General features: G+C 43.9%; 1 protein-coding gene across 2 annotated transcripts in view; it reads left to right on the forward strand.

The window, feature by feature from the left end:
• Positions 1 to 1,994: 1,994 nt before the first annotated feature.
• TECRL (trans-2,3-enoyl-CoA reductase like) overlaps positions 1,995 to 22,568 on the forward strand; it is a 55,457-nt gene continuing 34,883 nt past the window's right edge. The window contains exons 1-3 of one of the 2 annotated variants that reach the window (XM_084860387.1): positions 1,995 to 2,228; positions 8,127 to 8,178; positions 13,443 to 13,490. In XM_084860387.1, coding sequence (XP_084716513.1) covers positions 1,995 to 2,228; positions 8,127 to 8,178; positions 13,443 to 13,490 — 334 coding nt within the window. The remainder of the gene's footprint in view (positions 2,229 to 8,126; positions 8,179 to 13,442; positions 13,491 to 22,568) is intronic. The other variant, XM_084860388.1, reaches the window with a different exon arrangement.

The raw sequence follows: 22,568 nt of genomic DNA on the forward strand, positions 1-22,568 counted from the left end.
AGCAGATGGCAGTGGACAGACCGGACTGGCCGGCGGCGGGTAGGGTCCATCCAGGGGGGATTTTGGGGGTGGCGGGGGGGTAGTCCGTTCTGTCATGGACTCTGGGGGGCCAGATTCTAAAGAATCCGGCCTCATTGGAGTCCGTGGCGGATTTCTTCGCCATCCCTAGTAATCATCTACACAGTCTTTTTATTCCCCTCAGCTCCTCAGAATACCAAGGAGCTGACACAGTTCTATGATTTAAATCTAGGACTCTCTAGCACAGGGACTCTCAAGCCCTAATTTCAGGTAGACCTCAGTCTAATTTCAAAACCCCTCTGCAAGTAATCAGTTCAGACCTGTTGCAAGAGTGATCTAGTGTCCCTCCCCCAGCAGCCTGTTGAGTAGGAAGAGAGAGGAAGAGGGTGTCAGAGAGTGAGAGAGACAGAGAGAGAGACAGAGAGAGAGAGAGAGAGAGAGAGAGAGAAGTGGGTGGCAGAAAGCGACAGAGGAACAGGGTGGCTGCACCACCTTTTGCCTTTGGTTTCAAGCCCTCTCAACAATAGCATGTGGTCCCCAACAGATACCTCCTGAGAGAATGTGTCCATCGACAGAAAAAAAGGTTCCCACCACTGCTCTAGCCATTAAATCATGATGGCTCTTAGTGTAGTTTGTTCTGTTTATGTGGCTCAGAGGAGTTGTTTATTTTATGGTAGAATAGAATAGGGAAGTACACTGAAGATAGGCTAGGGGTTCTCTGAGTGTGGTAATTGTTGCATTTCCATTGATTGGTTGTGCTTCACATGTGCTATTTGTGTCACATGTGAACTTGGTTATGATAGGTGATACAATGCAGAAGAAAAAGCAAAGGTGTGTTTTACAACTTAATTACAGATCCATTTTAAATACAGAACAGTTCAAGCTTCTCATGTGAGGATGCCCTATGCATTTCAGCTTTGTACAGTAGGCAGTACACTCACCATAAAAATATAGTGGCTCATTTCAAGGGTTGTGCACTCATGCAAAATATTGCTGCTTATGCCGGTCTAACTTAACGTCTTTTGCTAATTTCATGCTCTTCAGTGTGGTGCTAATTTCATGCTCTTCAGCGTGGTGCCAGAAATATCATTTGTCGGAGCTTGCCCTGATGTCATTAAATTACGTAAGTTTGTACAGCACTTGGACTCTGTCCACTCTACTATGAACCATGTATCAATTCAGGACACTGTTTCCACATTCTCCAGGTTGTGACTGGGTAGCGACCCAAGGTCAGGTCTGCAAGAGCCTCTGAGTTTATGGCTGAATATGAGGTGCTTGATCCTAAAGTGTGTGTGTGTGTGTGCGTGTGTGTTGACGTGCTTAGATTCCTTTAAGGCTGGGAAGCAAGAAACCTTCACTCCTTTGCTTTTGCTATCAAATGATAAGATGACGCACTTAACATGGAAAGCCACCCACCTACACAAGGGTATTCTTGGCTGCATGGCATATTTGGCAGTCATTTGACAATATTTGACCGGCTAATTGACTGGCATCCCGAGCTTAGTATAGACATGTGCTGCATTAAGAAACATCTCCCATGTGGGTGATGTCTGACTTGCATTTTCATAAATGGACCTGTTTGCGCACCCAGCTTCTATAGATAATGATGGCATTCCAGTGCATATCACTTCTGATTCTGTTACAGCTCTGGGTTTTTTTTTTTTTAAGGGATTGGCTTGCAGTTATTAGGGAACCAAGATAAGGAACTGAACAGGACATGTTGTTTCAAATGCTGTGTTTAAAATAAAAAATGGCAATACAGCAGATCACAATAGTCAGCTAAATATAGTCATGGATTAGAAAGCTATTGTTTCCAATCCTGCTATATAAAACTTAGACTCTCCAAATGGAATGCCACTTGACCTTTCATGTTCCATCAGCCAAGGCTTGTACTATTTAACTGAAGCCGGGACAACAGATTGCCCCTTGGAGGTGTCCAGTGTTGACATGACAGGCCCTCGTTTTTTGTCCCGGCCATGTTCAGGAGACATAAGCCCAGCACTTCGGACCACAAGAGAGACCTTGCCGTCCATGGATCTGCATTGTCGGCGCCCCATAATGACATAAGAACTTTCTTCAACTTGTCCCAGCTTGTACTCTCCGCAGGCCATCTGAGACCACCGCCAGTCTTAAGACATTCAAAAATCACTTACTTTGAAGTGGAGATTCTTGATGCCCAAAGCAAAAAGCAGATCTGTGTAGTGGACAAGGTATGTGTCTGTGTGTCTGTGATTATTTTTGTAGCACCCTGTCGAACATAGGATCTAACTGCATGGCTCAGAACCTAGCTTTGTTGTCTGTAAATATATAACTTTAACGAAAAGATCTGCAGTATCTTTTTTTCATGCAATGTATTTGCAGTGGTTTAATGCATTGCCCCCCCCCCCCCATTGTAAATACTTCTGACTAATCCTGCTGGTTGATGGGCAGAATCAAATTGTGCCACTGCATGTGTTTGGGTGTATGAGTATACAGTGTATGTTTAATTTTGTTAGATAAGGCAGATTAACATGGCATTGATGAAAAGTCCACTTTACTGTGGCACTGTGACTTTTAGATAGAGCTGAGTCTCAAACAGACCTGAGCACACAACTGTGCTTTTGCAGATGGAATGTATTTTTGCTGTATGTACCCCATTCCACCTAACCCTCAGAAGGAAGGCTCTTATATTAATGTGGATTATGCACTAGATTTTCACAGCATCTGGCTTCCGCTTACTGACAGTTATAGGATCATTTGCAGAACTGTATCTCTTGGTGCTTAAAGGAGGTGGAACAAACTTGCACCCCATTAAGTCGTCCACTGCCAACATTGATGTTAAATCTCTGCTGAATATTCCAGGCAAATGTTTGAGATCTGATGCTTAACATCTGATATTAAGGTAGCAATTGATATTTGAAAGACGAAAGCATTTTATATTTGACTTGCAGGATGTGACCGACTATCAGTACAATACAATCCTAGGTATGTTTATGCAGACGGGAAGTCATTGTGTTCTATGGGACTTCCTCTGCTTTAATTATTGCTAGTTGGGCATTCACTTTCCATAATTGGTAGTCTGTACTTGTCATTGTTTAAAACCAGTGCTATATGGATGTGCTCACCACATTCCCTGAACGATGGCCTGCAAATCTTGAGGTAGAAGGTTAATATGACATTTGCATTGCACTTTAGAATGTTCCAAAAGGCTTCACATACACCTGTAAAGCAGCTCGGAATTATTAGCCCCATGTAGCAGGCGTTGTCACAATGGCTTGCCTGAGGTTACCTTGTGAATTCATGAAAGAAGTGAAACTTGAACTTCCCAATTCATAGCTTAAGGCACAACCCTATGCATGTTTTGACAGAAAAAAAAGTCCTACAACTCCCAGCATACCCCAGCCAGCATAGCTATGCTGGGGTATGCTGGGAGTTGTAGGACTTTTTTTCTGTCTAAATATACATAGTGTTGCATCCTCAGTCTCTCAGCCACTCTAAGACACTGGCTCATAGGATCACAGGGATTGGGTTTAAGCACACACACATGTACATGGGTATGTTTACATCATATAAATGGACCTGCCCCTCTGTCGTGTGTATTCTGTTTTTAGATGGGTGAGTATATCATAGAATCATAGAATAGTAGGGTTGGAAGGGGCCTATAAGACCATCGAGTCCAACCCCCTGTCAGTAAAGACCAATATGAATTGGTCTTCATTGACAGGGCTGTGTGTATGCCCCAATTCCACAGGAATGCAGAATTAAAATGTCCTTAGGGAACAATCCTATCGTCGCTCGTCAGCAGCTAGATGGCCAAAGGATACGTCGGTTTCTGGGAACCGATCTTGGAGCCCTCACCCTGATGTCAGTTCCCTGAGAACCAACCTTCTCCGCTCCAGCGGTGCCTCATAGGCAGCGTGGAATGGCCCTGCGCTCCATGCTTGGAAGAGGAGCACAGAGCAGCAAAAGCGGGGCATTCTGGGGAGTGTTCTGGGGCAGGGAAGGCGGAAATGCCAGTACGGCACATCCAATGTGTTGTCCAGCCGCTGCTTCCCCCACTCCGCCTTCCTCCAGCTAGACAGCCGAAATTGGCTGTCTAGCCACAAATGCAGGGCAGCTGAAGCGCGGCGGGGACGATCCCGGGTGGTTGCCTCCGAGTTTGGATGCAGCCTCCGATCCTGGTAGGATTGCTCCCTTAGAATCTCAGTTTTCATTTAAAATAAAAAGCAAGGCTGCATCCTTTAATGATTGCAGTGACATGCCTGAAAGGTTGTGGGCAAGGCCTGCTGACATTTAAAAAGCTAGAGAGATGATAGTTGAGATGATGAGAAACATTGTATATTGCTTTTACGTGTTCAGAGCCCTTCACACGTCTTATCTAGTTGTAACCATTACAAGGTAAGTCAGTATGATTATCCCCCATTTTGCAGAGGTGAAATTAGAACCAGGGACTTCTTGATTCATCATCACTGAGATGCTTAGGCACTATACTGTATCAGCAACCTCAATCAGATTTCTGGTAGGTGTTCTCCGTGTCTCTCTGTGTGTGTGTGTATTATTCAATATTATTGTGTTGTGTGTGTGTGTGTGTGTGTGTGGTATTATTCAGTATTCCGTGTATCTCATGAGTTCAGGGCTCCACCCATTTGTATGGGGGTGAGCAAAAGATGTTGCAGGGGAAACTGCATGGGGGGGGGGGAGGCTATGCCCTGCCCTTGCACTACCTTTTACCTGACCCCATACAACTTAGTGAGCAGCTCCCCTCCATTAATTTATGTAGAGGCAAATAGAAAGAGGCTCCTCCTCCCTCAGAGATGGGGACAGAGGTTTGTAATTTTCTGGGACTTCTGATTGACTCAGGAAAATTACCCAAGTTCTTCTGGTGCGTGTGCCATGTGTGTGTGTGTGTAAACTGGTGGGAGGGGCAAAGCACCATAATAATCAGGGACAGTGTGTGTGAAGTCATCTATTTATTTGTTTATTTACAATCCTTATATACCGCTCCACATCAAAAGATTTTGGAGTAGTGAGCAGAAAAGATAAAAGAATAAAACACCGTGTTAAAACAATTTAAACATTTTTTTTTAAAAAACAAGTTCTGAAACAAGCTAATTATTTCCATGTTAATCTGAGGGGAGCTTTGTAAAGCTCACCCAACTCTATAGCTAAGAAACCTCCATATTCAGAAGCAGTGTACCTTAGAATACCAGTTACTGGGGGGGGGGAACGGTGAAGGAAGGTGTGGCCTTCCTAGAGGCATCTGGTTGGCTACTGTGGGAAACAGAAAGCTGGACTAGAAGCACCCTTGATCTGATCCAAAATGCCTTACTCATATTCTGAACAACTTCTGCTGGTGTAGACATTTCAAATCTCTTGAGTTTGTTTTTGACATGCTGAATGAACTTGCAGAAATATAGAGAGCAGACTTGGTTAAAAATGTAAACATATCCAGATAGCTAAACACAAAAGGTAATTTTATATTGAACACACAAACTTTGGTTTGGGGGGATTGTGTTTTTATATTTCGCCATTGTGAATGGCAGGAATAAAAGTTAGAAACATGTAACATGTCCATGGAGTTTTCCACTTTTCTGCCCTATCAGCTCCAATATCCATGGAAACTTGGGGTCTAACGACATGTGATGCTAACAATGTGCCAACAATCTTAAAAAAAAAAAAAAATTAAATGCCAGGCCATTACCCAGGGGGCAGGCGGGCACCATAGCTGGGGGCGGAGGGGAGAAGGAGGTTTAAGCATTCCCTCCCCAGTTGTGATCTTGGTAAATATGGCATCTACCCTGTGCGATAACATTAGGGAAAAACTTCCTGTTGGTGTGGAAGTTTATTCTAATACTGAGTGGCATGCAGGGGTGATTTTACTGAGATTGTGGCTGGAAAGCGAACGCTTAGACCTCCCCTTCCTGTGTGCTGCCATGTAAATAACTATCAGCCCTCCCCTGGCACTGTTATTTAATTTTCAAAAACCACCATGACTGTGAATCACATCGTTAGCATCACATACGTTAGGCTCTCTTTTTACTCTCTTGAGTATCCCTGCTGTTTGGAACTCCAGGCATAAAATTAGACATGCGTTCAAATGTGAATGCTGCCCATTGCTTTCAAAGGGATGTGCCTCCTCATTCTTCATGAGTGTATGCACGGGTCTGCACATTTAATCCTTGGCAATTCCACCCACCACCGCATGGAAAATAAATGGGATAGATATAAGGAGATTTTTGGAATAATTGTCCATACCATCAGAGCTACAATAAATGTGTCAGAAATCAAACTTGCCAGATTTTTGCAGCATCCTTAATTAAAAAATAATAATAAAATAAAATAACAACAACAACAATAATAATGAATAAAAATTAAAAAGGGGAAGGGTTCAATTAAAATTGAATCTAGATATACATTGTATAGTGCTGTTTAATTTATCATTAATTGATGGATGCATTGAGCCTCAGTATATATCAGTGCATAAGAATGTGCCTGCTGTTAATAATAATAATAATAATAATAATAATAATAATAATAATAAATCAAGGGCACAATCTTATGCACGTTTAGACAGAAAAAAAAGTCCTACAACACCCAGCATTCTTCAGCCAGCTACGCTTGTAGGAGTTTTTCTGACCAAACATACATAGGATTGTGCTCTAAATCAAATAATTATTCTTTGTGATTGAAAACATTTATTAAAATCTGCTCATCCTGCTTTATATAACAAAAAGGAATGTGTAAGTACAGTCTAATGGTATTTTTTATACCATTCATCTTGCATTGCCAATCTATGCATCAATCTTAGGGACAAGATATAAGTTAGAAAGTCCATGTTAAGAACATCAGAAGAGCAGTGCTGGATCAGGCCAAAGGCCTTTCTAATGTCCAGCATTCTGTTCCACAATGGCCAAACAGATACCCCTGGGAAACCCATAAGTAGGACATGAGGGCAGCAGCATCCCCTCCCCCCAACACACGTGTTGGCCTGGCAACTGGTGTTCATATATTGGAGGTAGTCTGTAGCCACCATGACTAGTAGCCTTATCCTCCATGTTCCTTAGGAAGACTTGAGTGTCCCCCATGCTCCAAATTCCCTTTTTGTCCTTGTGAGAACTGCATTTCAGTTTTTATATTTTCACTCTTGGGGCTATATAGCTGTGCATCCAAACCACTATATACATACCCGAGTACTCTGGAGTATAAGAGCGACCTAGAAAACTCAACTTCTGTGAATAAACGTAGAAACGGCAAGGATCTATGACTTTCGTTTCTCCTGGAGGGGCATGATATCAGCATACATGTGTTGAACTCCACCTAAGCTTGTAAAAACACACTTTATTAATCAGATCTTAGGGTCACATTGTACGAGTTTATTCATAGCTGAAAAACAAGATGAGTTTGAGAAAGCCTCCGACTTAATGTAACAAAGATTTAAGTATTAAGGCTTATTGTTTATGGTAGAAGATTCAATTAAACAGGGATGTTACTTGGGTCCCGCAGGACCCTGAGTGTTAGTACTCATGGGATCTCACAGACTGCACCACCTTGATCATACATTTTCCCCTTCAACTCAAAATCTTCTGGAAGTACAAACAAATTATTGAAGGTAAATACCTCTTAATCTTAACTGCCTCATCAACATAAAATAGGCATTGTGGTGTCAAATAAAAGTTTTCACCAGGTTGGCGTTGTTTGGATTCCCTAATACCTTGGCCATGATGTTGTTCTATTTCACCCCATTCCCTATAATTGGAGCCTTGACTGCCATTCTAATGAAACTGTGAAAGTGATTCAACATATACAAGTGCAGTGGAGTGAGTTGGAGGTTGAAATACTACGAAATAACAGACCTCTTCATTCTAAACTAATACATGGGGTCAATCCAACCAAGTTTATGTGCATTTAATTCTACTGATTATAATTTAAATGTTTTATTCTTAAGTATCTCCCACTGAAAGGAATGGGACTACAAAGTGCTAAACTTTGTCTCAATTGTGCCTAGGCTCAGGTTGAGAGGGAAAAGTTTTTCAATTTTTTATACTCCTTTGAGGACAGAAAAAACCTCACAAGCACAGCAGAGCTGAACGGGTGCAAATTGCTTTTCTTTCTTCCCCTCCCCTTTTCAGATACCACCGTCATCAACGCTTCTCGATGTAAAGCATAAGTTTCACAAAGTATGTAAGTATCTGGCAGCTTTTAGTGGGGGGCGGGGGAGGGGGGGAGCTAGCTCCAGTCATCCGAAGTGCAAAACAAGCTGTGTGGAAGGAATACTGGCATATTGTGTGAGTGCTTTAGACATAGGGTGTAAATATCAGGACATAAGGCCATATTATTGATCCGTTCTTACAACACTCATCAGTGGTGATGAGCTTGCATCAACATAATCCAATGATGACATTTTATTAAGAAGCTAAAAAGCGGGTTAATCAGCAATATGCAATGTTGAAAATAAAGGGCCTTCTTTAATATTGACTTTCTCATTCGCTTTTGCAGTAAGACACCAAAGTCAAAATAGCCTCAATACATAAACAGGTGTGTCTTTGAGTCTCAGCCCCAACAAGTAAAATTGGCCCCTGCCAATTAATCAGCTACAACTTTAGTTGATTAATCTACCAATTAAAACAGTTTAAGTTTGCAGCCTCAGCTGTTTTGCCACTTAATACTAATATACCTCAATGAATCTATAGTTTTCCATGCAGTGTTGCCTGATCATTCCCCAAAAGGGAAAGAAGGTGTGATTTTGCACTCATGGTCAAAACAGACATTACTTTAAATGTGTGTCTAGTAGCAGCTATGCCTTTTTTATTTTTATGCAGGCCCCTGATCAGGATTGGAACCCTAGTGTGGCAGGTAGGGGGTCTTTAAGATCTGGATCAGGCCCTCCACACCTACTCCAGAGAAAAAAATGAAAAAAGGAGACAGCTGCTAGACAGTAGACACACATTTAAAGTAATGCCTGTTTTGGTCCTCACGTGTGAGCATATGAACTCACTGGTCTCATGCTCATGTAAGCTATTTCCTCTTCTTTTATCATCTTTTGTGAATGACTCTCAGTCTGTTTTACTTCTATGAGAGTGTCTGAGCAAAACAAATCTGAATGGGCCCAATCCAGCCAAAGTGAAGTACATCTTTCTCCCACTGATTTCAATGGGAGATTAGGTGCATGTAGAACTCCCCCCATGGAAATCAATGGGACTTAAAACATGAATCATTTTGGTTGGGTCATGCTTTCTCTATTTTTTTTTCTTTTCTGAAGAAAAAACATGCAGATGGTGTGTAGGTCTTTTTCAGGAACATCTTCCAATCTGTGGGGCAATGAAATGCAGGGTTGTCAAAATGATATCATTATCTCGCTTGCAGTTACTCAGAAGTGTTCTTGAGAATCCTCAGACACTCGATTCCCATCCACCTTAAATGACATGTGTAATGACCTTTGCTATTTAAGGGCTTCATAACCGAGACATGAAACTTCTTGATGTAGTGCACTCTCACAGAACGTGTCTGCCGTGTTTGATAGGAAAGACAAAAAATAGGTGATTTCTGATCTTTTTTCTCTTTAAGCCAGCTTCTGTTCTGGGGGTTCTGCTGAGGTTTCTACATCTCTCCATCTTTACACTGTGCTCTCTCTCTCTCCCTCTTTTTTTTTTTTTTGAGATGGTGCAAAATAGAAGTTCCTTCTGGAACAACGTTCTTTGGGTAAATCATATTCTTAAACAGCACAATTCTAGCCATAACCATCCATCCCTCCATTGAAAAGTTGTCTCCCATAGTGGCTCACAACAATTACAGCAAAATACAAGTCACAATTAAAATGCAATACACCGTGCTGCTGTGGGGCAGGGGGCTGCAAACAAATCAAAATAAGATGCTTGCCCAGTCCTCAGGCTTTACAATCTTAAAAGCAACGTTTAGAGGAGATGAGCCAGACTGACAATGCTCTGACAAAGAAGCATCCACCAGCATTTTTACATCCATTGGGGAACAGGCTGATCCTCCCTTGAATGTGTTCTTCTTGCTGGCATGGAAGTGGCGCAGCTCCTCAACAGCCCTTGATTCTCTGGATCGGCCTTCCCCAACCTGGTGCCCTCCAGTTGTTTTGGACTACACCTGCCAGCATTCCTGACCATGGGCCACGCTGGCTGGCCTGATGGGCAAAAAAAGGTGTCCCCAACCAGTCGTGTCTGACTCTAGAGTGCGGTGCTCATCCCCGTTTCTAAGCCGAAGAGCCAGCGCTGTCCGAAGACACTTCCGTGGTCATGTGGCCGGCATGACTGAACACCGAGGTGCACGGAACACTGTTACCTTTCCCGCCGAGGCGGTACCTATTTATCTACTTGCAATTTCTTGCTTTCGAACTGCTAGGTTGGCAGAAGCTGGGACTGAAGACGGGAGCTCACTCCGTCACGCAGCACTCGGGTCTCAAACTGCTGACCTGCCGACCTTCCAGTCTGCAGTTCAGCGTCTTAACCACTAAGCCACCGCGGCCCCTGGCCTGATGGGCACTGAGGTTCAAAACATCTGGGGAAGGCTGTCCTGGATAATGGCCCTACCGCTCCCCTCTGCAATCACAGGACGACTGGCAGTTCCAGGGGTGTTCTTGTCGAAAGGGGCGGGGGCAAGCTCTCTGCAGCTGATCAGCCTGCTTTGTTGCTGGGGCCAGTGTTCATTCTAGGGAGGGAGGACATGCAGACCCGCAGTGGCCCTTGGTTACCTGGCCAGTGACAGATGCCAGAGTGACTCTCCCTCACTGGATTACAGTTGAACCAAACTTCTTTTTCATTCCAGAATTTGAATTCCAGACATTTGAATTCCAGAATTCGAGACTGGAATTCAAGTTTGGTACAAAATCCGGGAGAATTCTTTGAGTCAGCATGTTTTGACACAAGATGTTTGGACTGACCTCTTCAGGCATTTCTGTGGAGATGCAATTACTTTGATTAAGGAAACTGGCTAAATGTGGGGGGTGAGAAGTTTGGTCATCAGCTCCACAGGTCATCAGTGTTTTCCTAAAGCAAATAACAGTGTAAATGTGGTATTAGATCAAAAGATTTAGAACTATTAAATACATTGGCTCATTTCAGATAATTTACAGTACAACGATTGTGGTCTCTCATGTATGACTTACACCTCTGTTTCTTGTTTAGCACTAATGACTGTTTGCCATGACATCCACATCTGTAAATTTAACTTGCTCTCCAAACCAGAACCCAATGCAAAATATGTATTCATAATTTACTGAATCTTCAAATGTTATGCCAAAGTATAGTTAGCACTAATTGGGAAGGGAAGCTATAGTGTGAGGAGGGAGCCCATAAGCCCATGACTCATTTCCGATTCACCAGATGATGATTTGGGGTTTGGTCTGAATTAAGCCAAGGTAAGTTGTATGTTTGGGTAAGTCCTGAGCTGCTCAGTCTTGGATACTAATGGCAAAATTAAAAACGCTTGTTTGGATCCAGTCATACTTAGCGTAGACCCATTGACATCAGTGGAATTTGTATTAGTCCCAATGATTTTAATGGGCCTACTGTAAGTATGACTAGGCTAGATCTATAGTACTGCTTTATAGCAGTATTGAAGTGCACTGATAATATTTGGGGTACATTACTCATTCTATATAGTGCTGTGCCGAATATTTTTCTCCCCCATTTTTTTCAGCCATTCTCATTCCATTTGATAGAAAATAATGCTTTTGAAAAGAAATTCAAAGGAGGAGATATTTTAGAGAAATTCTCATGGGTTGGGTTTGGGTTTCTTGTGCTTATCTTACTTGTGAGGAGTGTGCATGAGTGTCCTATTGGTCATTGTACAGTAATCTCTGTGACAGCCTGTAGCCTTCTCAGCTTTCCACACTTCAATAAAAGCCATCATGGGGAAGATGTCATGAGGCAATTCCTCCCATGGAGCTTTTTCAGTTCAGGAAGTGCAGGTGGCCTGGGAGGCTGCAGAGCAATGGAAATATGGGCAATAGAGAGAGGAAACGCACACAGCACCCTCAGCCACCTCGCAGTGATTGGGTAAGCTCAAAAACCAAAAGAAATTCAAAATTCTTCCTCAGAAAAGGGGAAGCCTCAACATAGTTGATGCTCTTGCGACTTACAGAAGCAGTGCAATAAACCAAAAATGCTTAGGAAAAACAAAAGAACCTGTGCTACAACCCCTGCCAACAGTGAGCCCTATCTGTGAGAAACTGTTGGAGAACTTCTCCTCCCCTAGGGAGAAATTTAGTGAAATTGTCCCCCCAATTTCTCTGCCCACAAATAGGCTGGAGAATTTTGAGAGGCCATTTGCGCACAGCTCTAATTCTATATACCACTATTGTAGCATTATTTCCTGCTTTTTATTCCACGTTATTGCAACAAATGACATTGTGTGTCCTATGAGGTATAAATGTGCAAGAGGGATATAGCGTCACCATGATGGGATCATAATGATATGACATAAGGTGTAGATCTGGACTAAGCCTGGATCTGATCCTGTATTTTTAATTTAGCCATCAGTATCCAAGAGCATCTCTAAACCAGCCTAAAATCCTGCATTTAAAACAGGGCTTTCTGCTTCCATTTTAAATGCAGGATCACGATGGACTTCCTTGACATGTGCTTCCTTCCCCAACTTTCCCCCCTCCTTTTCCCCCTTATCTGAGCCTTCCATATGTTTCATTATACAGCTGCTAGATGGTGGTGTGATCTAGCTTCTCTTATTGTGCGTTTCCTCTTTTCATGGAGGGAACTCAAGTGCGGTGATTTGATAGCTCATTATCTCAGATCTATTTAAAAATGGAATAAAGGTCATTTAGCGTGGGAGACGCCCTGGAGGTTGACGACATCATCTAAAGGACCCACAAACTTCCAGAAGTAACCAATCTCAATAGCAGGATAAAAGCTCCTTGTGAAGAAGCTCCAGGATTCAACAGCCCAGGACTTACCCACCATGCTACAACTTACCTTGTAAGTCTGGATCAAACCCAGTGACCTGGTTCACACAATCACTGCAGCCCACCACAATGAGCTGTGGTGCCCATGGGCACCAGGTTTCCTATTCAAGCTCGAACTGCCAATTTGTCATGTTGTCTGAACCCAGGTGGCAGGGGTTGTTTGTGGGTTAAACCCTCAAATAAACTACGCTCAAATAAAGGGTTGCTTGGGTTTGGACAACACTACAAACCATGGTAATTCCCGCCAGGAGCTGAATATTCAAAATGACCGCCAGCACACACAGCAACCCAATATGGCTTAAATAAGCCACGGTGGGCTGCAGGGGTTGTGCGAACTGGCCCACTGTTTCCTGTATGATGATTAATCCTCAGGCAGGACTTTGTAATATATAAAGCAGACTTCAGACTGACATGGCATACTGTGCTAAAATAAGAGGGTGTTATGCTGTTTCCCCTTTAAAAATGCCTGGGAGTAAAATGTATATATTTTTCAATTATTTGGGAGCAGGTCCCCAGTGGTATCCGTCTCGAGTAGGACTGCGACTAGAACGCCGTAAGTATTCATTTTCCTGCCATTATATTCTAAAGTTTAGTTCTTTGAAAGGAAAGAATGGATTCCCACATGAGAGTCAAATTTCCATAGACTCCTGTGCATGTATTTTCTATATAAGCCTCTAAATTCATACATACATAGTTTCCAGTATTGACCATGCCAGTGTATATCCCCCCCTTGCAATATTTTCATCAAGAAGCAAAGGTGAGAATCACCTTTCTCATATGCATTTTGCCCTGATCAATAATTAGTTTGCCAGAACATTGCTGAAATGTGAAGGGGTGTGATAGCAAAGCACCAACATCCATATGTCAAAATGGCTTCCTGAGAAGACCTATTCCCATGGTTGCTGTTCATTCAGAGCCTTAATTTGCCTGCATGGTTGACAAGTGCAAGGCCAGATGGCCAAGTCTGAGGTCTAGGTTTGGCTCAGAGGCCCCCTGTTGCCAACCCTCCAGTGTGCTATGTTCTCTTATAAAAAGGTAGTGAAGGAAGTGGGCTTTATTCATCAATATCATTTATTCAACATCAAGGCCAACAGTAAATAATTCTTTAAATATATCAGAAGCAGGGAACCAGCTATGGAGGCAGTTGGACTATTGGATGACAAAGGAGTTAAAGGAGTACTAAAGGAGGATAAGGAAATTGCAGAGAAACTAAATGATTTCTTTTCATCTGTCTTCACTGAAGAAGATATAGGACAGATACCTGTGCCTGAACCGATGTATTCAGGAGGGGAGTCTGAGGAACTGGGGCAAATAGTGGTGACAAAAGATTAAATTCTTGAACTTATTGACAAACTGAAAACCAAGAAATTACCGGGCCCACATGGTATCCATCCTAGAGTTTGTAAAGAACTCAAATGTGAAAATGCTGATATTCTAACAAAAATATGTAATATCCCTAAGACCAGCCTTTGTACCAGAGGACTGGAGAATGGCCAATGTAATGCCATTTTTTTAAAAAGGGATCCAGGAAAATTACAGGCTGGTTAGGTTAACATCTGTTCCATGTAAATTGGTTGAACGTATTAAACATAAAATTAGTAAGCATATAGAAAGACAAGCCCTGCTGAAAAAGAATTTACACAGCTTCCACAACAGTAATTCCTGTCTCACTATCCTCTTAGAGTTCTTTCAGAGTGTCAATAAACATATGGGAAACGTGTGATCCAGTTGACAGGGGTGTTCCAGTAGACATTGTTTACTTGGACTTCCAAAAGTCCCTCACCTGAGCAAACTTAGCAGTCATGTAAAAAAAGGAGAGGTCCTCTTATGGATCAGTAACTGGTTAAAGAACAGAAAGCAGAGAGGAGGAATAAACGGTAAATTCTCCCAATGGAAGGATGTAAACAGTGGGGTCCCACAGGGGTCTGTAATGGGACCAATGCTTTTCAACTTGTTCATAAATTATCTGGAACTAGGAGTGAGCAGAGAGGTGGTGAAATTTGCTGATGACACCAAATTATTTATGGCGGTGAAAACAAAACAGGATTGCAAAGTGCTCCAAAAGGATCTCTCCAAACTGGGGGAATGAGCAACAGAGTAGCAAATGCGGTTCAATGCAAGCAAGTGTAAAGTGATACACGTTGGGGCAAAAAATCTAGGGATGTATGAAAGTGACTTACCTTTCTGTGGATTATGTTGATGCTGGGGGGGAGGCGTTCCGTCCCTCCCCCCGGAATCCTGGCTGGGGGGGGAGGTGCTCCGTTCCTCCCCCCCGGAATCCTGGCCGGCCGGCTCCGCTCCGCAGGGATTCTGCGGAGCTGCTGGCCGGCTCCGCCAGCAGCCGGACATCCGGCCGCTGGCTAGCAGGGACGCAAATGGCAGCAGCTGTAGCCACCGCCGTTTGCGTCCCTGCAGTTAGCCGTGATAGGCTACGTAAATGTTTACGTAGCCTATCACGGCTGATTAAAAAACAAAAACAATAACGCGCGTTTGCAAATGGCGGCGGCCATGGGCGCCGCCATTTGCGTTCTTTATTTTGGCACATCTTAGTCTACGTAAACATTTACGTAGACTAAGACGGCGAAAATAAGGGGAATGCAAATAGTGTAGCGTCTACGCTATTTGCGTTCCCCTTATTTTCGCCGTCTTAGTCTACGTAAATGTTTACGTAGACTAAGACGTGCCAAAATAAGGAATACAAATGGCGACGGCCATGGCCGCCGCCATTTGCATACGCGCGTTGTTGTTGTTGTTGTTGTTTTAAGTCAGCCATGATAGGCTACATAAACATTTACGTAGCCTATCACGGTGTTTTTTTAAAATCTAGCCGTGATAGGCTACGTAAATCTTTACGTAGCCTATCACGTTTTTTTTTTTAACTGGAAATGGTGGCGGCGGCAGCCGGTCGGAATACCGGCTGCCACTGCCGCACCACTGCCGGAGCCGCCGCCGGAGCCGCCGCTGCCAGGAAGATCCGCCCAAGGTAAGTCCCGTCCCAGGGGGCAGTGGCGGGGGGGGTGGCGGGCTGTTCCGCCACCGATTTCGGGGGGCCGAATGCGCTGGCATTCGGCCTCCCCTAGATCCGTGGCAGAACTTCCGTACATCCCTAAAAAAATCCCAACTTCACATGTAAGCTAATGGGATCCGAGCTAGTGGTTTTCTGACCATGAAAAAGATCTTGGGGTTGTGATGGTGGACAGTTTGATGTAGATGTTGACCTAGTGTGCTGCTGCTGTGAAAAAGGCAAATTCCATCCTAGGCATAATTAGGAAAAGAATAAAAAATAAAACTGCCAATATTATACTGCCTTTATAAAAATCTATGGTGCAACCACACTTAGAATACTGTATACCGTTCTGGTCACTGCGCCTAAAAAAAAGATATTGTCGAGTTGGAAAAAGTGCAGAAAAGAACTGCTACAATGATCAAGGGGCTGGAGCAACTCCCCTATGAGGAAAAGTTCCAACATGTGGGATTGTTTAGGTTGGAAAAAAGGAGGGTAAGGGGAGACATGATAGAGGTGTACAAAATTATGCATGGTGTGGAGAATGTAGATAGGGGGACATTTTTCTCCCTCTCTCAAAATACTAGAACCCGGTATCATCCCATGAAGCTGATAGGTGGGAGATTCAGGAGAGATAAAAGGGAAGTTCTTTACATAGTGCATAGTTAAACTATGAAATTCACCATCACAAGATGTAGTGATGGCCACCAATTTGGATGGCTTTAAAAGGGAATTGGACAAATTCATGGAGGAGAAGGCTATCAATGCCTACTAGTCCTGATGGCTGTAGGTTACTTCCAGTATCAGAGGCAGTATGCCTATGTACACCAGTTGCTGGGGAACATGGACGGGAGGGTGCTGTTACACTCATGTCCTACTTGTGGGTTTCCTGTGGGCAGCTGATTGGCCACTGTGGGAACAGATTGCTGGATCAGATGGACCTTGGTCTGATCCAGCAAGTCTATGTTCTTATGTTATGTTCATAAGAGCTGGTTCCCAGAGATCCAAACACATGTACAACTTAATGCCCAGTGGCATAGCTTTACATGTGTGCTCTGCCCATGCAATCTGTCAAGTGCATCTCAGAGTGGATAGATTGCATGTATTAGCTGTGTCATATGTGAAGTTGTGTTTCTGATGGTAGTGATGGGTGGTGTGTGAGCCTGAGATTTGCTTCTGCAGTTTATTCGGTGTAGAGCCCATGTACTGCCCTAGTCCTTTAGAAACATTGGCGAGAAGCTGCTTTTGAGTGACAGAACCATGCAAAGTCAGAATCAGTTAAAATGAGTTAAACGTAGCGATGGACAGACAAATCTAAGTCTGTTGGGCCCATTTCTGCATGTGCTCGAAAGAGACTCTGTCCTGTCCCTTTCTGTGCAGATTTTTTAAAGGCAAAATTGTTAAAAAGTTGCACCACTTCATCAAAATTGGGGGGAAAATAGTAAAGGTTTTTTTTTTTAATGAAGTATTTACAAAATGGTCCAAAGGCTGGCATTTTGCTTGCTTGCTTGCTTGCTTGCTTGCTTTCTTTCTTTCTTCTCAAGTTAAAGCCGCATGGGTTGGAAATGCTGGTAAAAATGCTTCAGGAGCAGTTGTGCATATTACATGTTGTCCCTTCCTGGATTATTGTAAAGAAAAAAGATATGGCTCACCCCATATACCCAGTTGTTTGTTTTGTTTAGTTATTAACATTATGGGAATTCCTTATTAATGTAACATCTGTTTTAATGTTCATTTCTTCCCTAATTGTTGACAAGGGCTCATATAACACCAAATAACTGCCTCTGCATCTTTTACCCTGCACTTAGCAGGGGGTTGGACTCGATGGCCTTGTAGGCCCCTTCCAACCCTACTATTATGATTCTATGATTCTATACCCGAGTGTAGGGAGGGATGGTGCATCAGAAGGCTGCTTAACTCGAAAAAAAATTGAGCCTGTGCAATTAGTATAAGAATACTTTATAATAATAATACTTGGCATTCTACTGGAGCCTCAACATCCCTTTTTGAAAGAACACTTGAAGGGGCCCAGTTTTGTTAATGCTGCCCAGTGAGGAGGAGAAACACCTATTTTCCTCACTGACCAGAATGAACACAGAGTGTGTGGATAGCACCATCTGTTCATTCTCAGCGTGCTCCATTCATGCTGGCTACAAGGAGGGTGATCATTAAGTGGTGTGTTGAAAATTTCGATTCTTCCATTTTCGGGATTTCATGGTGGTCATGGGGGAAATGAAAACTCTGGCCAAAGAGGCTTGGAGAGGTGAGTATTTTGGAGAGTTTTCTCCTTGGGAAGCGGGATTGGGTTTCTACATACCTTTAAAGCGTAGGCGATTCTTGAGGGGTCTTCTTTTTATTTTTCATTTTGTTTAAAACACTCCCTGCACTTGCAGGAGCACAGGACTCTTCTCCAGCCCAGCAGTTCTTTCTGAACTCCCAGGAGACCATGTGACTTTGCCCTCTCCAATAGGCATTCAGGAAGAACTCCTGGCTGGAGAAGAGTTCCGAGCGGCTGCAAGTGCTGGGATGTTTAAAAAACAAAACAAAACAGAAAGAAGACCCCTCAAGAATCGCCTGCACTTAAAAAAAAAAGTATGTGGAAACCCTGTACCCCTCCCCAAGGAGAAAAGTCTCAAATTCTCCCCCTCCTTGTGAAAGAGGCAGAAAAAACAATGCCTCCTTTGCAGGCAGAGAAAACGTTCCCCCAGATAGGGGGCAGGATTCAGCACAGCATTAGTGCTTATCCTTTTTATTGGCTAGAATGATCCCTGTTTATGCTGACTGGTCTGAAATGTGCTTTTGCTTCTAGCCAGGCAACATAAACATGGAGTACTGTGGCTAAGAAAGTACAGTCCTATCCCTGTCAGCAAGCTCCATGGTTGTGCTGGCTGGCCAACAGAGAAACAGAGAATGAAGTGGTAGTGGTGGCGAAGTGCAGTCAGTATCGGGATAGGCAGGTCTGCGCTTCTCACTTCAGTTCTCCTCTAGGTGTTTGTTAATACAAGAGTCCTACACGATTTCTCGTGGCATCCCTAATTGAAACTCTGCCTGTGCCAGGGCATGAGAATGGAACCATTGACCTAGGGAGGTGGTGGGCTCTCCCACACTGGAGGCCTTCAAGACGAGGTTGGACGGCCATCTGTTGGGGATGCTCTGAGTCTGACTTGGATTCCTGCACTGAGCAGGGGGTTGGACTCGATGGCCTTGTAGGCCCCTTCCAACCCTACTATTCTATGATTCTATGACCCTTACACACTCAGTGAATATGTGAACTGGCCTTCTGAGGTACAGTATGTGTAACACTAAAAAGCATGTTGTGGACACGCTCACACTAGGAAAACATTGAGGTAGCATGCAGCAGGGAGCATGGGACCACCTGGAGCTGATATAACTCATAATGGATGAGATCTGCACGGAAGACTGAATCAGAAAGGTAAACCACTCACACTTCTGCTGGTCCCCTATTTGGCCAATATACAGTACTGTGCAAAAGTCTTAGGCCACCATTAGATTTGTTGTTTTAGCAATGGTATAATGACCATATATAATTATTTATCAGTCTCTTCATTAGAATACAACCAGAAAATACAGGAAATTTGTATGCTGTATTCAACAATAGAAAAAAAATCAGAAAAAACAGCTTCCATAGGCTAAAGTGGCAAGTATTAATGTGACCTCCCCTTACACTAGAGTAACAGCAGGCGCCTGGCCAGGAATGGTCTTCATGGAAAGGTAGCAGCCAAGAAACCACTTTTGCAGAAGGGAAACAGGGTGAAAATGTATACGCTAAAGCTCACAAAGATTGGAATGAGGATCAGTGGAAAAGAGTATTATGGAGTGATGAATCCAAATTTGAAATTTTGGGGTCCAGTTGTCGACAATATGTGAGAAGAAGAGTTGGAGAGAGATGGATGAATGAGTGCTTGCGGCCTTCAGTGAAACATGGTGGAGGGTCTGTCCTGGTTTGGGGCTGCATTTCTGCCAGTGGTGTTGGCGATCTTGTCTGTATTGATGGGATCATGAATGCTGAAAAGTACAGACAGGTTTTAATTCATCATGCCATTCCTTCTGGAAAGTGCCTGATTGGGAATGATTTCATTTTTCAGCATGATAACGATCCCAAGCACACTGCTAATGCAGTGAAATCATATTTAGTGAGGAAAACAGCTGATAAAACACTGACAGTCATGGACTGGCTTCCACAGAGTCCAGACCTGAATATTGTAGAGGTAGTATGGGATCACCTGGACAGAGAAAGAAATAAAAGACAATCTACACCTAAAGACTTCAGCAAAGGAGATCGTTACCTTGTCATGGTGCTGGAGCTTGAGCACCTCAATGACGTCATGAGCTAAACTGTGAAGGGACACCCAAGACGGGAAGGTCATGGCAGAGAGGTCAGACTAAATACGATCCCTGGGGAAGGAAATGGCAACCCACCACAGTATTCTTGCCGTGAAAACTAAATGGATCAGTACAACCAGAGATATGTTGGTATACCATCGGAAGATGGGACTCCCAGGTCAGAAGATGGTCAAAATGCTACTGGGGAGGAACAGAGGATAAGTCCAACTAGCCCCAGATGTGATGACGCAGCTAGCTCAAAGCCGAAAGGATGGCTAGCAGCCGATGGTGCTGGTGGTGAATGACGAATCCGATGTTCTAAAGATCAACGCACCATAGGAACCTGGAATGTAAGATCTATGAGCCAGGGTAATTTGGATGTGGTTATTGGGGAGATGTCAAGATTAAATATAGACATTTTGGGTGTCAGTGAACTGAAATGGACTGGAACGGGCCACTTCACATCAGATGGCCACCAGATCTACTACTGTGGACAAGAGGACCACAGAAGAAATGGAGTAGCCTTCATAATTAATAATAAAGTGGCTAAAACAGTGCTTGGATACAATCCAAAAACTGACAGAATGATCTCAATTCGAATTCAGAGTAAGCCATTTAACATCACAGTGATCCAAATATACACCCCAACCACAGATGCTGAAGAAGCAGAAGTAGATCAGTTCTATGATCAGTTCTGGATAGCACACCAAAAAAAGATGTTATTTTCATTACAGCAGACTGGAATGCTAAGGTGGGTAGTCAAACGACACGTGGAATTACAGGCAAGCATGGTCTGGGAGAACAAAATGAAGCAGGACATAGGCTGATAGAATTTTGCTAAGACAACTCACTGTGCATAACAAACACTCTCTTCCAACAACCTAAGAGACGACTTTATACATGGACTCCACCAGACGGTCGACACCGAAATCAGATTGACTACATCCTTTGTAGCCAAAGGTGGTGGACATCTATGCAGTTTAGGGATGTACGAAAGTCACTTACCTTTTCGCTGATTCTGTTCATGGGGGGGGAGGCGCTCCATCCCTCCCCCCGGAATCCTGGACGGGGGGGGAGGCGCTCCGTTCCTCCCCCCCTGGAATCCTCGACGGCCGGCTGTGCTCTGCAGGGATTCTGCGGAGCCGCTGGCCGGCTCAGCCAGCAGCCGGAAATCTGGCCGCTAGCTAGCAGGGACGCAAATGGCGGTGGCCGTAGCCGCTGCCGTTTGCATCCCTGCAGTCAGCCGTGATAGGCTACGTAAATGTTTACGTAGCCTATCACGGCTGACTTAAAACAACAACAACAACAACGCACATATGCAAATGGTGGTGGCCATGGCCGCCGGCATTTACGTACCTTATTTTGGCACGTCTTAGTCTACATCAAGATTTACGTAGACTAAGACGGCGAAAATAAGGGGAACACAAATAGCGTAGCGTCCGCTACGCTATTAGCGTTCCCCTTATTTTCGCCGTCTTAGTCTACGTAAATCTTGACATAGACTAAGACGTGCCAAAATAAGGAACGCAAATGGCGGCGGCCATGGCCGCTGCCATTTGTGTACGCGCGTTGTTGTTGTTGTTTTTTAAGTTAGCCGTGATAGGCTACGTAAACATTTACGTAGCCTATCACGTTTTTTTTTTTAAACCTAGCCGTGATAGGCTACGTAAATCTTTACGTAGCCTATCACGTCTTTTTCTTTTTTTTTTAAACTGGAAATAGTGGCAGCGGCAGCCGGTCGGATGTCCGGCTGCTGCCGCCGCTGAACCGCCGCCAGAGCTGCCGCCGGAGCCGCCGCTGGAGCCGCCGCTGCTGCTGGAGCTGCCGCCGCCACCAGGAAGATCCGCCCCAGGTAAGTCTCGTCCTGGGGGGGGCAGACTGTTCCGCCACCGATTTCGGGGGGCCGAATGCACTGGCATTTGGCCTCCCCGAGATCCGTGGTGGAATTCTCTGACATCCCTAATGCAGTTGGTAAAAACAAGACCTGGAGCTGATTGTAGTTCAGATCACGAACCTCTTATTGCACAATTTAGAATCAGACTAAAGAGAATAGGGAAGACCAACAGATCACTTAGATATGAGCTCACTAATATTCCTCATGAATATGCAGTGGAGGTGAAGAATAGATTTAAGGGACTAGATTTAGTAGATAGAGTCCCGGAAGAACTATGGGCAGAAGTTCGCAACATTGTTCAGGAGGCAGCAACAAAAAACGTCCCAAAGAAAAAGAAAACCAAGAAGGCAAGATGGCTGTCTGCTGAGACACTGGAAGCAGCCCAAGAA

Source organism: Heloderma suspectum, chromosome 5, assembly GCF_057233095.1.
Source record: "Heloderma suspectum isolate Gila_16-S chromosome 5, 16-S_ref, whole genome shotgun sequence".
NCBI classification, from domain to species: domain Eukaryota; kingdom Metazoa; phylum Chordata; class Lepidosauria; order Squamata; family Helodermatidae; genus Heloderma; species Heloderma suspectum.